This window comes from Miscanthus floridulus, chromosome 4 (assembly GCF_019320115.1).
Source record: "Miscanthus floridulus cultivar M001 chromosome 4, ASM1932011v1, whole genome shotgun sequence".
In the NCBI taxonomy this organism is placed as follows: Eukaryota; Viridiplantae; Streptophyta; class Magnoliopsida; order Poales; family Poaceae; genus Miscanthus; species Miscanthus floridulus.
The window spans coordinates 11,070,509-11,082,657 of record NC_089583.1 but is presented as its reverse complement, the minus strand read 5'-3'; the positions used below and the strand labels follow the sequence as shown (position 1 = coordinate 11,082,657).

Sequence of the window (12,149 nt, the reverse complement as noted above, 5' to 3'; positions counted from 1 at the left end):
GGCGCGGTAGACCCTACCACGTCACCGGTCGGCGTCCCGGTCGTCGCCACGTCATCCCTCTCGCCGCGCCACCATGCATAGCGCGGCACCGGCATTTCGCCGCGCCAGGAAAATAGACGTGGCCAAAAGTGTTAGTTTTAAAAAAAATTAAACAATGTTAGATTTAAAATTAGTTTACAAAAAGTGTTAAAAATAAAAAAAAACATTCAATGAAACAACCACTCTCAATGCACAGTTTCACTCTATAGTTTCATAAACATTTAATTTTATGACTCACTGCGAGTTGCTAACTATGCCAAGAGAGTTTCATCCACGTAAAGCTCATTTCTTCTCTATTTTCTTAAATATGGTGCCACATCATAAAAATACCTACGTGATAGCTTATTAAATACGAATGAAACTTAAATGAAACTCCCACTAAGAGTGGCCTTATACAGAAGGACAAGGTGAAGGAGATGGGGTTCTTCCCGGCAAGACGTTATGTTGTTCCTCGGTAACACACACTATGACATTGGACCACAGAATTTTATCTTGAAACCATGACTACATCTAGACTGTTCAACAGATGGCCAAAAACGCATCTTACAGGTGGACAACTTATTCGCTTCTAGCATGAGAGACCATCTGTTATCTGTCATTATAAGAAGCAGTCAACGATACACTTGCGAAAATGGTATTTTCAGAGATCGATGTGTTGTGAATCTCGCTTCTAGAGATGAAAAAAAGAGAGAAAACAATCTAGCTTCAACATTGGAAATCGAGCTTTTGCTCTTCAACATGCAAATTCCCTCTGAAATCGAGAGCTAGCAACATCTCTCTGGATTAGATCTGATCAAACGTTAGGTCGTGCCGGGAAACGTGGCCGAGTCAACATCTTTAGCCCGAGGTCAACTCGACACACTGGCCTGTCGAGTTGGGCTATTTCTCAGTTTTTCCTAGATTTTTACACTTTAGGTTGGGTTTTTTCAAGATCAACAGAGGCAGATCTGCATGAGTGGCAGAAGGACCTGGAGAGGATAGTTTGAGGGTGCAACTGCAAAACAAAACACCGTGACACTGAAATCGAAAGAACACAAGAGATGGGACGAAGTGTGAGGGGGCTTACCAGGTAGAACTATAGCACTTGCCCAGTTTAGTTGCCGAAAATTTTGGCAAAACGACACTGTAGCATTTTCGTTGTTAGTTGGCAATTAATGTCCAATCATAGTCTAATTAGGCTTAAAAGATTCGTCTCGTGGATTTCGTCTAAACTGTGTAATTAGTTTTATTTTTTATTTATATTTAATGCTTCATGCATGCGTCCAAAGATTCGATGTGACGGAGAATCTTAAAAAATATGACCTTGGCCTTGTTTAGATTGCAAATTTTTGCAATCTGGACACTGTAGTACGTTTCGTTTGTATTTGACAAACTTTGTCCGATCATGTACTAACTAGGCTCAAAAGATTCGTCTCGTGATTTACAACTAAACTGTGCAATTAGTTATTTTTTTATCTACATTTAATGCTCCATACATACGTCCAAAAATTGATGTGATGGAGAGAGAGTGAAAAAACTTAGAATTTTAAGGTAATCTAAACAAGGCCCTTGGCGATCTCTGGAACAACCCTGCAACCGCTGCTGCTGACTGACGCTCACACTCGCCATGACGTCGGTTGTAGAATCACCTAGGATTGGGCAGTGGACTCGCTGTCAGCAGGAGCAAGGAAATGATCCTGTCCGTTTTTGTCAAAAAACAAAAAGAGAAAAGCGATCGTCGTGGCACGTCAGACAACTAACTCCATATTGACTTTAATTAGATATTAAAGTATAGATTTTTATATGACTCCTCAAAGGTCATGGAACTCGATATTTAACAATAGCAACACACAATGGAATGAGAATTAAAGTTATAATTATCCAACTTGAAAACTAAATTTGTAATATATCTACACCTAAATGTTTATGTGTATTGCAATTTGAGAAAAAAGTCCATCAGGACTGTATTTTAATTAGATACATACTTTTATAGTACAGTAGATGTATGTGTGTGCGTTACGTCAGGATCACAATTTTTTGAATTGAACCTCAGGGCTCGGACACATATGTGTAAAAAGTTCCAAGGACTTCATATTAGACGAGGATCCCGGTCTTCGTATTGGAACCATGTAGGATGCATGCATGAGTTTTGAGTGGAGGGTGATGCATATCGGACACGGATACGAAAGGATGATCTAGATTTGGTGTCACCTAGATGCATGATGACTTTACAACCTTTAGGTGTATATAAGAAAGATTGTCATATTGTTATCAACATTAACTTATATACTGTATATGCCATGGTCATAGCAAAATAAATTATAACTTTTAAACTTTATTATAAATGGTGAGACAAATAATATGTACTATTCCTTGCTCTTCATGAATGTTTATTTTTTTTTCTCCCGTCACAACGTATGTGCATGTTTGCTAGTTATTAAAGAAAAGGAAAGGTGATCGTGTTAGCATGAAATCCAAAAATTTAAAATGATCCTGTTCATTTTTGTCATCATTAAAAAATGGAAAAGTGATCGTGTTCGCCTTATAAATGCAAAAAAATGGGAAAAGTGACTATGTGATCCCGTTAGAAAAGTGATCGTGTTCGCCTTATAAATGCTAAAAATAGAAAAAGTGATCGTGTGATCCCGTTGGAAAAGTGATCGTGTGTTCGTCTTATAAATGCTAAAAATGGAAAAAGTGATCGTGTGATCCCATTCGTTTTTGTCCTCATTAAAAAACAAAAAAAATGATCATGTTCGTCTTATAGGCCCTGTTTGTTTGAACTTATCAACCATATCGTTTCAATGAAATAACAGTGTTTTTCTGCCACAACAAATCGGTATCAGCATCAGCCATTTTTTCCGCCAGCCGAACAGAGCCATAAATGCTAAAAATGGAAAAAGTGATAGTGTGATCCTGTTTGTTATTGTCATCATTAAAAAAAAGATGCGTTTGCCGGGAGTCGAACCCGGGTCTATTGCTTGGAAGGCAATTATCCTAACCGTTGGACTACAAACGCTGCTCATGCTAATTTGTTACCAAAAGATAATGAATAGAAGTGTAGTCAATCGTGGCACTCTCTCCGATAACCAGCGTACCAGAGTTGATCGAGGCTGGAAAAGTTGAAGTGTAGTAGTACTTTGATTTGTCCACTAGTGAATCGTGGCACTCTCTCCGATAACCAGCGTACCAGAGTTGATCGAGGCTGGAAAAGTTGAAATCCGCTGTCCCGATCCTGGCTGGCCGTCCGCCGTCCCTCACCCTGCCTCTACTGTTCCGCTCCGAAGCTCCAAACACCTCCGTGCCTCCAGTGAGTCCTCCACTCCGCTCCGCCATGGCCACCTCCCTCCTCCGCCTCTCCCGCCCCCGCCGCGCGCTGCTCCCCATCTCCTCCCTCTGCCTCCCGCTCTCCACCCAGTCCCACGCCCCATCTCCGTCCCCGTCCCCATCCCCTACCCCCTCCTCCGCCCGCCGCCTCCCGCATTTCCTCTCCTTCCTCGCCGCCGCTGCCGCCGCCGCCGCCACCGGGGGAGCAACCGTCGCGCTCTGCGATTCCGGCCTCGACCACCACCGGTGCCCGCCTCATCTAACCCCGTCACAGAGTGCTTGTGTTCCGTTAACTCGCTCAGCTGGCGTTGACCTCACCTGACCCGGCGTGCTCTGTCTGTCTGGCTTAGGGTCGGCGGCAAGGACAGCACCGATCTGGTGGTTCGTGGGGAGCGTAAGCTCGTGCCGCAGGAGTTCATCGACGAGCTCGCGTCCTTCCTCGGGGTGAGTTTGGTGATCGGACGGCCGCCGCTACATTTGTCCTGTGGGCAGTGATGGCCATGATGTGTGGATGCCAAGTATTTGATGTTTTTTCGCTGTGTCTTGCTGACGAGCGAGTGGACGGCTTAATGGCAGGACAACATGACTTTGGACTACGAGGAGAGGAGCTTTCATGGCACGCCACAGAACAGCTTCCACAAGGCGGTCAACGTGCCTGATGTCGTCGTGTTCCCGAGGTGATGATGCTTACTAAGAACTCCAATGATGATCGTTTTGATGTAACCAAGGATGCGCTGAACCTGCTCCATATCTCAAGCATGTGTTGATTGAATGATCTATTTCTCGTGATGAAGTGATGCCTTCATCTTCTATTTTGCAGCTCGCAAGACGAGGTACAAAAGATTGTGATGGCCTGTAACAAGTACAAGGTATGGTATTCTTTTCATCGGTGCAAACATATAGGATTAACAGATGTGGCCTTCATCATCTATTTTTATGTATAAAGGATCCATCATCACCATTGATCTAGTTTATGTTCGATCTCCTTGTGTTAAGGTTCCAATTGTACCATATGGTGGGGCTACCTCAATTGAGGGTCACACACTGGCACCTCATGGTGGTGTTTGCATCGACATGACCTTGATGAAGGTACGAATTAAGCAATTATTCTAGAGCATATAGCTATAGCTAGGTGTTAATGATGTTATGAAAACGAACTATTCGTGAATGAGTTAGAACCGTATTCTAATGATTAAGAAGCATTCGGATATTCGAGCCTTGACCTTTCTACTTTGTTGCCTTTCTTCACATGTGTGGTGTGGTTCCTCATGGCGTAAATTCTTTACAGAAAATCAAATCCCTGAATGTTGAGGATATGGACGTAATTGTTGAACCTGGAGTTGGATGGATAGAGCTGAACGAATACCTGAAGCCCTATGGCCTATTTTTTCCTCTTGATCCAGGAAAGGTCCTTGTTGTTTGTTCATAAAGCCTTTCAAAATTTTCATTAATCTTTTCAAGGCACCCTGTTATGAACTTCTAAATGTAATCACTCGATGTGCAATTGCATCTAATGTAACTTGGTTGCAGTTGGTAAGCCATTGTGCCCTATGATTTGTGTAAGTTCATTCAGCTAATAATTAGTACTTCTCTTGATTGAAGTATTTGTAGAATCTAGCCATAGTCATTAAGTCCATCCTTCATCGTATTTAGAAGATGGTCATGTTAAATTTTGCATGTTTATGGAACCCAAACACTCATGCTTTAGCTGAAAAAAAACAATTTGATTTGCAGGGCCTGGGGCCACTATTGGAGGAATGTGTGCTACTCGCTGTTCTGGTTCATTAGCTGTGAGGTAATTACCAATTTATCCTTGTATTTTCAGGGTATATTCAAGGTTCTTGTTGGTCCCTTGCTGCCGTGCAGAGGTAAGCAGTTAGCTTACCCACACACTCACTCACTTGGCTAGAGGTAGAAGAAGGGGTTGAGCTCAGGAACACACACACAACACAAGCACCAGCCTTGGCCGAACCTCTGCTTCTGAATGTGGCAAACTAAACTGCCCTTTTACATTGCCTTAGGTGTGGTATATATACAACTCATGTACCAACTATAAGATACACATGAGTATGGTTGAGTACAGCCCCAACTACTCCTAGTACTACAAGTACCTTGCTTAGATCAGCCCACTACCAACATGGCTGATGTAGTTTCTACCAACTACTAGTACTAGCCTATTGCCTTACACTCTACAGCAACCAGGAGTGAACAGCCGAGCTGACCAGCTCCAACTCCTAATCTGCAGAGAAGAGAGATTTGGGGAGCAGCAGATTATGTCTTACAGTTCTGTATTGCAACCATAAACCCGCATCACTCAAGAACGTACAACCATAAGACTGATATGTCAGTTCATATGCTTTGCTAGCTTTGTATTATAACTTTTAAATGGCTTTTATGGCTTCCTTCCTAATTTGTAGGTATGGAACAATGCGGGATAATGTGATTAATCTTCGGGTACTTCTCCCCTACATTAAAAATACTCTGTATTATTTCCACACGCAAATAGTAAATTTTCTTGGTACATGCAGGCTGTTTTGCCAAATGGTGATGTTGTCAAGACAGGCTCCCGGGCTCGAAAGAGTGCAGCTGGGTATGCAAGACACTCTCCTGATTGTTAGAATGACCCTTTTTTGTTTTATTTTTTGAAGTGAATACTATTTTCACTGCTTAGTGCTTCCTATATCCATATATGTGTTATATACATATGGTGTCCTATACCTGCCACCTGCCATCGATTTTTGCAACTTTGTTTACCTCTGCCTTGTTGAATGTCAGGTATGACCTTGCTCGTTTGATCATTGGGAGTGAAGGAACTTTGGGTGTAATTACAGAAGTGACTTTACGACTCCAAAAGCTTCCATCTCATTCTGTGGTGAGTATCTTTTGATTTAGTCAATACCAAACTCAATCTTCTCCTACTACTGCAAAGTTCTTTGTATAGGCTTGAATCTCAACATAGTGTTGTATGTAGGAACCCTTAACGTATAATGCTGTTTATTTTTTGGAAAAAAAATATTCTTTCTAAAAGGAATGACCACCTTCATGCTATGACATACCACTGTCGTCTTTCATCAGAAAAATTGTGCAAGCATATACATAAAAGACAAAACACAGGTTGCTAGATTTATGCTGTCAATTTTCTCTGTATTATGTATCTTTTTTGTTTTCATTTTAGTTATGGAGGCACTCACCATACATTTTCCTACTATTTCAGGTTGCAATGTGCAATTTTAAAACAATTAAAGATGCTGCTGATGTTGCTATTGCAACAATGCTTTCTGGGATACAGGTTTGTGTTTTCTCTGCTATTTTCTTCCTTTACAATGACCATGATGCTCCAGTGTGGAACATTTGATGTCCTGTGTTTCATACGATATGAATGTGCAGGCTCTGGCCTCTGTTTTCTTGCAGTTTGCCAATATTTATGTTCCAATATATATGTCTATCCTGTAAAGCTCTTGCAGCTTGCCAATATTTATGTTTTCTTTTCTATATGACTAGGTTTCAAGAGTGGAATTGTTGGATGAGGTTCAGATAAAGGCAATAAACGTGGCAAATGGCAAAAATTTGCCTGAAGTGCCGACCTTGATGTTTGAATTCATAGGGACAGGTAATGCAACTTACTAATATGATCAGTTATATTATGTATCCATGGTGGTGGTACATATCCCTCCCAAATGAAATGAGTTTGTTTGAAAATATAAGGTGCCATGTGAATGTAGTCCGATGAATAAGAGGTTTGCATGTAGCCATCATCTGCTTACAGATTATGAACTTGACTTGATTCTTGATCAACAATAATGGTTAAAGAATGATAATACGACTACTGCTGCATCAATGCGACTGCTTCTGTATTTCAGGATATCAATTAGAAAAGGTTTACTTTTGCAGTTTAGGTTCTGGGATGCACAAACTTCTCAGAATATTCTCTACAAAATTTTCTCTGCGCATAATGTACACTGCTGTCCAGACAACTTTCACAGTATTATATCTAATATAAGATTGGAGTGGTATCAGTCAAGATAGGCATCGTGAAAAGTGAAGTTTATTTGATAACAATACATGCACAGTTTTGCTATATGATCTTCAGGGCAAAGCCAACATAATAATATATTTTACTGGCTGCTGGACTGTGCTCAACTGCTCATTAGAAACTCCTTTGAACTCACAGAACTTATTAAACTGCAACTGTTGTTACGGTCTATGATCAATAACTGACTACTTCATTTTCTTTGCTAACATCTTCCTCTTGCAAATATCCAGAAGCATATGCTCTTGAACAAACTCTCTTGGTTCAAAAAATTGCCAACAAACACCATGGATCAGATTTTGTTTTTGTTGAGGAGCCAGATGCTAAAGCGGAGTTATGGAAGGTCAGTAGAGCGTTTAATCTGAAGAGAATACTGATCCCCCCTTTGGTTCTATATGATCTTGCACACACATGAATGTTGCAAATATAATTAATTAGCCTCCATCATGCATTGGAATGGATCTATATTATTGAAATATATTTGTTACAATACTGTCCCTTTTAAGTGCAGATCAGGAAGGAGGCACTTTGGGCTGGTTTTGCTATGAAACCTGATCATGAAGCAATGATAACGGTTTGTTCTCTTACCACTTGGTTAATATACATAATATGTCATTGTAATATCCAGGAATCACATCTAGTGTTGTGTATCATGTGCTTTCATGCTTGCTCCTCGGTTGTAAGTCTTTAACGGCATGTCCGTTTGTTCTCTCCATGAAATTGTGACCCCAAATAAGTAGCATATCCAGTATAAATGATATTTAGCTATGGAAGATGGCCTTGTTTAAATAAATAAAGAGGTTTGTTTTCTCAGTGCAAATTTTTTATCCTCGGTTCCTATGCCTGTGTAGATTGTCCAAAAGGTCATTGTGATTGTGGTAACCTTGCATGGAACATGTTGTCAGTTAACAATGCATGATCTGTAATGAGTTTCCTAATGCTACCATATCTGTTTGTGTAGGATGTTTGCGTCCCTCTGTCCAGACTTGCTGAATGCATATCTACATCAAAGCGTCTGCTTGATGCGTCGCCATTGACTTGGTATGCATTTCCTCATTCAATACTTTAGAGAGATGGCCACCTCTTTCACTATTGTAAATGTAGGATAGAAAGGCTGTTTGGTATTATACGGGATGCCATTATCTTACAGTAACTTCAGCAAGCCATGAATATATCTTTTGGTTATGAAGACATTTATGTCTGATTATTTATGTTCCAGTCTGGTTATTGCTCATGCTGGTGATGGGAATTTTCACACAATTATCCTGTTTGATCCAAGTCAAGACGACCAACGAAAGGAAGCAGAGAGACTAAACCATTTCATGGTTCATACAGCTCTGTCTATGGAAGGTATAAATAGCCTACTTCTCGTGTATAGAGTTAACTTGCTGTTACTGATAAGGAATAACCTACCGCCTTGAACCACTGTCTGATCTAGAGTTATCTCAGATAGAAGCCATAACATATGCGATTTGTCTTTCTTTTTTATCTGTTTCCATTCCAGTCATCATCAAAACTTGAACTAGTTGAAAATATTAACGTGACTGGCACCAAACAGGTACATGCACAGGAGAGCATGGTGTTGGCACAGGGAAAATGAAGGTAAGTATCAGCCACCTACAGCTGCAAAATCTTTATTGGCGTTACCTTTTCTTTTCCTTCTTCAAAGCTATGGCATAAGAAAGAAACTGAGAACTGCTGAACGCTAACCATTTCATTAAGACTATTGGCCCTGTTCGCTCTTATAATCCGTACTTTCTGGCCGGAACAGTGCTTTTCTCTCACAACAAATCAATCGGAACAGTATTTCGGCTTGTTTTTTCAGCGAAGCGAACGGGCCATGTGTCATTATTACAGATATCACTTGAACGGCACATTTGTAGGAGAAAGTTTTCGAACCCATCATTCTTTAAGTCATCTTTGCTTATTTATAATTTTCTGATAAGACATCATTTCTTTATTGTTCACGGGTATTATTATCACGTCATTGTTGATCAATACCTTTGTTTGTTGGCAGTACCTGGAGAAGGAGTTGGGCATCGAGTCACTCAGGACGATGAAAAGAATAAAGGCCGCGTTGGATCCCAACAGCATCATGAATCCGGGAAAGCTGATCCCACCTCACGTCTGCATATGACGCTCTAGACCGCCACCTGAGTACCTGACTGGAGGATCTCCATGAGTGGGCTTGGTTCCGGGAGGCGTGACGCGGTGCTGACAGCGCAATAATCCACTGAGCTTCTCTGTATGACATGCATGCGTTGGGGGAAAATGCACGCTGGTGTCACATCAAAATTATACTTGTACAAAAACTGAACTGCCTCAGGGAAGGGAAATAATGGAGCGAACATTCGTCTCCTCCTCATCTACTCTTATCAAAGCAGGTTACTTTGGCCGATGCTTTGGTCTGTTTGATCGCAGCTTGGATGTCCAGATTTGTTAGTAGCCCCTATTCACTGATCTGTACAAAAATATCTGCCTTCTCCGAGCGTCTCCTCGCCTACTCCGTCTCCTCTCCCCTTTCTCCCTTGCTCGACGGCACGCCGGCGCGGGCAGAGCTCGGCCGCCCCCTCCCTTCCCCCCACCTCCCTGCGCGGGCAGGCCCCTGCGGCATGGTGCGCCACGGGTGTTGTGGGCCTCACGCGGTGGCGCGGCGCGGGCAGCCACCGCCGGCTTAGCCACCGCCGGCGGCCAAAGCCGCTCCCCTCCGCACGAGCTCCAGTAGATAGTTGGCGCAGGTCTGCTCTTCCTCGAAACGTCCGCGGTCCCGACAGCTCCGGTGTTCCTTGCTTCGTCCTCTCCTCGGTTTGGTCCCTCCTCCCCCTCTCTTCGTACCTCTCCCTGTGGGATCTTCCTCTCCCCGCGCTCGTGGAGGCTCGCTTCCCTTCGCTGTGGACGCCGATCTACATGCGGGCGACCTGTTGGCATCTAATGGAGGAAACCCTAGCTTACTACTACTTTTGTTTTGCTTTCTGTAGGGTGTGGCCTCCTTGGTTCTATTGGATCTTGACAGCAGGCATTGTTGTGCCATACAGTTGAGCACGTGGCCATGTCAACGATATTTGTTTGGTTTCTTTGTGTGCATCCCTGATGATTTTGGGTCTATTGTTTGCATCTTGGTCACCTACAATGATGACTAATTTTTTTCTTGTTACAGTTTAGTTCGAGGGAATGGGCTGTTGCTGTGATGATTGCATCGTAATCCATGTTTAATGTCTGATTTGTAGTGATCGTAGGCTGCCGTTACACAGTTTACATCTCTTTCTTTCTCTCTGGTAACTCAGGCAATGTTCAGCAGCTATGATGATTCTTCCTTTACATCTACCTACTATGTTGATAACTGAGGCAACGATCATGAGCGGTGTTGATTTTGCTTTTTTCATCTCTTTTCTGCTTGTTAAGCGATAACTGAGGTGGCTGCCTGATGTGGATGCTGTCTCCTTGATGGAACCCCCGCTGAAATGCACAGCTTGTGATGTCATTGCCTCTGATGCTTTCTCCTTGTGTCTAATCTAATCATTGCCTTTGGTTTTGCACTCATGCTTACTTATGATCATTGTCTGTGATGTCAAAACACATATGGTTGCCCAATCTGAGCTCTTGTTTATTGCCTGGGAAGAGATGTTCCTCTTCATTGTATGTCTGTGATCATTGTCTGTGAACATCGCTTATCTCCACATATTATACACTGTTAGTTCTAAGCACATGCCCTATTCCCAGAGATTACATTGTCACATGCTTTGGTTGTCGGTGATCACTTTTTTGGTTCTCCTGTTTCTTTTTGTTCTGACTACACTTTGGTTTGTGCTTCACTAAAACTGTTACATGAAAATTTTGGTTCTGCTTATACATAAATTTCTCACACATGTGCGTACAAGATTTTATGGTGATAAAAAGGCATTCCAATTATGTACCATCGACGCCCTTTCGTTTTGATGACAAAATTTATGAGGTACCTATTCTAGCAGATTGTTTAGCTGTGCCTGTTGCGAATATGCATACCAGATATTTGATTGGCATCCTAACACTTTGGTGACTATATTCAGTTTTTCGGTCTGCTGTTTATTTCCTTCTTTGTTTGATTTATTTTCACCTCTTTTTCTTATGGACCAAATGGTTGGCCTTCAGCTATTTCTATTTCCTTTGTTGTTGCTCTGCATTTGTTGTAAAAAAATGTGCAGAGCCATCCTTTCCATCGCCGCTGCTATTTCTGCCCTGCATTTTTCTAGCAGGTTGCCATGTACAGAGGCATCATCCTTTGCATCGTTGTTTCTATTTTTGTCGCTGTTGTTTCCCAACAGGCTGCCATGTCAGGGATACCAGGTATCTTATACTGTCTAATCTTTTTCTCCATTGATAGCAACTTTTTCTTGAATAGTCTTGTTTGACCATATATCTTCTTTTTGGTGAGATTGTGTTTACAAGCTACCAATAATTCATTTTGGTGTGCGACAGAAAGATAAGTACCTCACCTGAGACCATTTGCGGCATGTTTCCTCAATTGCTCAACCAGTTTGTAGACTGCTGTCAGCATGAAATTTGATGAAGAACCAAATTATTCCACGTTGATTCCTTTGTTTGGTACTTCAGTTTGACCAAACTCTTCCATCAGTCCATTCTATACTCATGGAGCCCAAAAGGTTCAGTTTCAGGCATCACATACTTTATTGGCGAATTCAAGCCAAATCAACCTTTACAATATACATACACCTGGGTTATGTAGTCTTGTTTGTGAACGCATTGACCCTGCAGGTAGGGCAGAAGCATGCCAGGT

At 41.9% G+C, this 12,149-nt stretch overlaps 1 protein-coding gene and 1 non-coding gene across 3 annotated transcripts; one reads left to right on the top strand and one right to left on the bottom strand.

Annotated features, from left to right (window-relative positions):
• Nucleotides 1-2,965: 2,965 nt before the first annotated feature.
• Nucleotides 2,966-3,037, bottom strand: TRNAG-UCC (transfer RNA glycine (anticodon UCC)). Its single transcript has one exon. It is a non-coding gene; the product is annotated as a tRNA-Gly (tRNA).
• Nucleotides 3,038-3,213: 176 nt separating this feature from the next.
• On the top strand, nt 3,214-9,773 carry LOC136550930 (D-lactate dehydrogenase [cytochrome], mitochondrial-like). Of its 2 annotated transcripts, none has more exons than XM_066542517.1 (18): nt 3,214-3,328; nt 3,696-3,789; nt 3,922-4,022; nt 4,166-4,214; nt 4,342-4,434; nt 4,634-4,749; nt 5,081-5,140; nt 5,763-5,799; nt 5,874-5,935; nt 6,121-6,217; nt 6,560-6,634; nt 6,847-6,955; nt 7,609-7,718; nt 7,887-7,949; nt 8,337-8,416; nt 8,595-8,725; nt 8,934-8,977; nt 9,393-9,773. In XM_066542517.1, the coding sequence occupies exons 3-18, from the start codon at nt 3,928-3,930 to the stop codon at nt 9,510-9,512; spliced, it is 1,341 nt and encodes a 446-aa protein (XP_066398614.1). In that variant the 5' UTR covers nt 3,214-3,328; nt 3,696-3,789; nt 3,922-3,927; the 3' UTR covers nt 9,513-9,773. The 2 variants fall into 2 exon arrangements, with proteins under 2 accessions (XP_066398614.1, XP_066398613.1); XM_066542516.1 differs by having other exon boundaries at nt 3,228-3,591.
• Nucleotides 9,774-12,149: the final 2,376 nt, after the last annotated feature.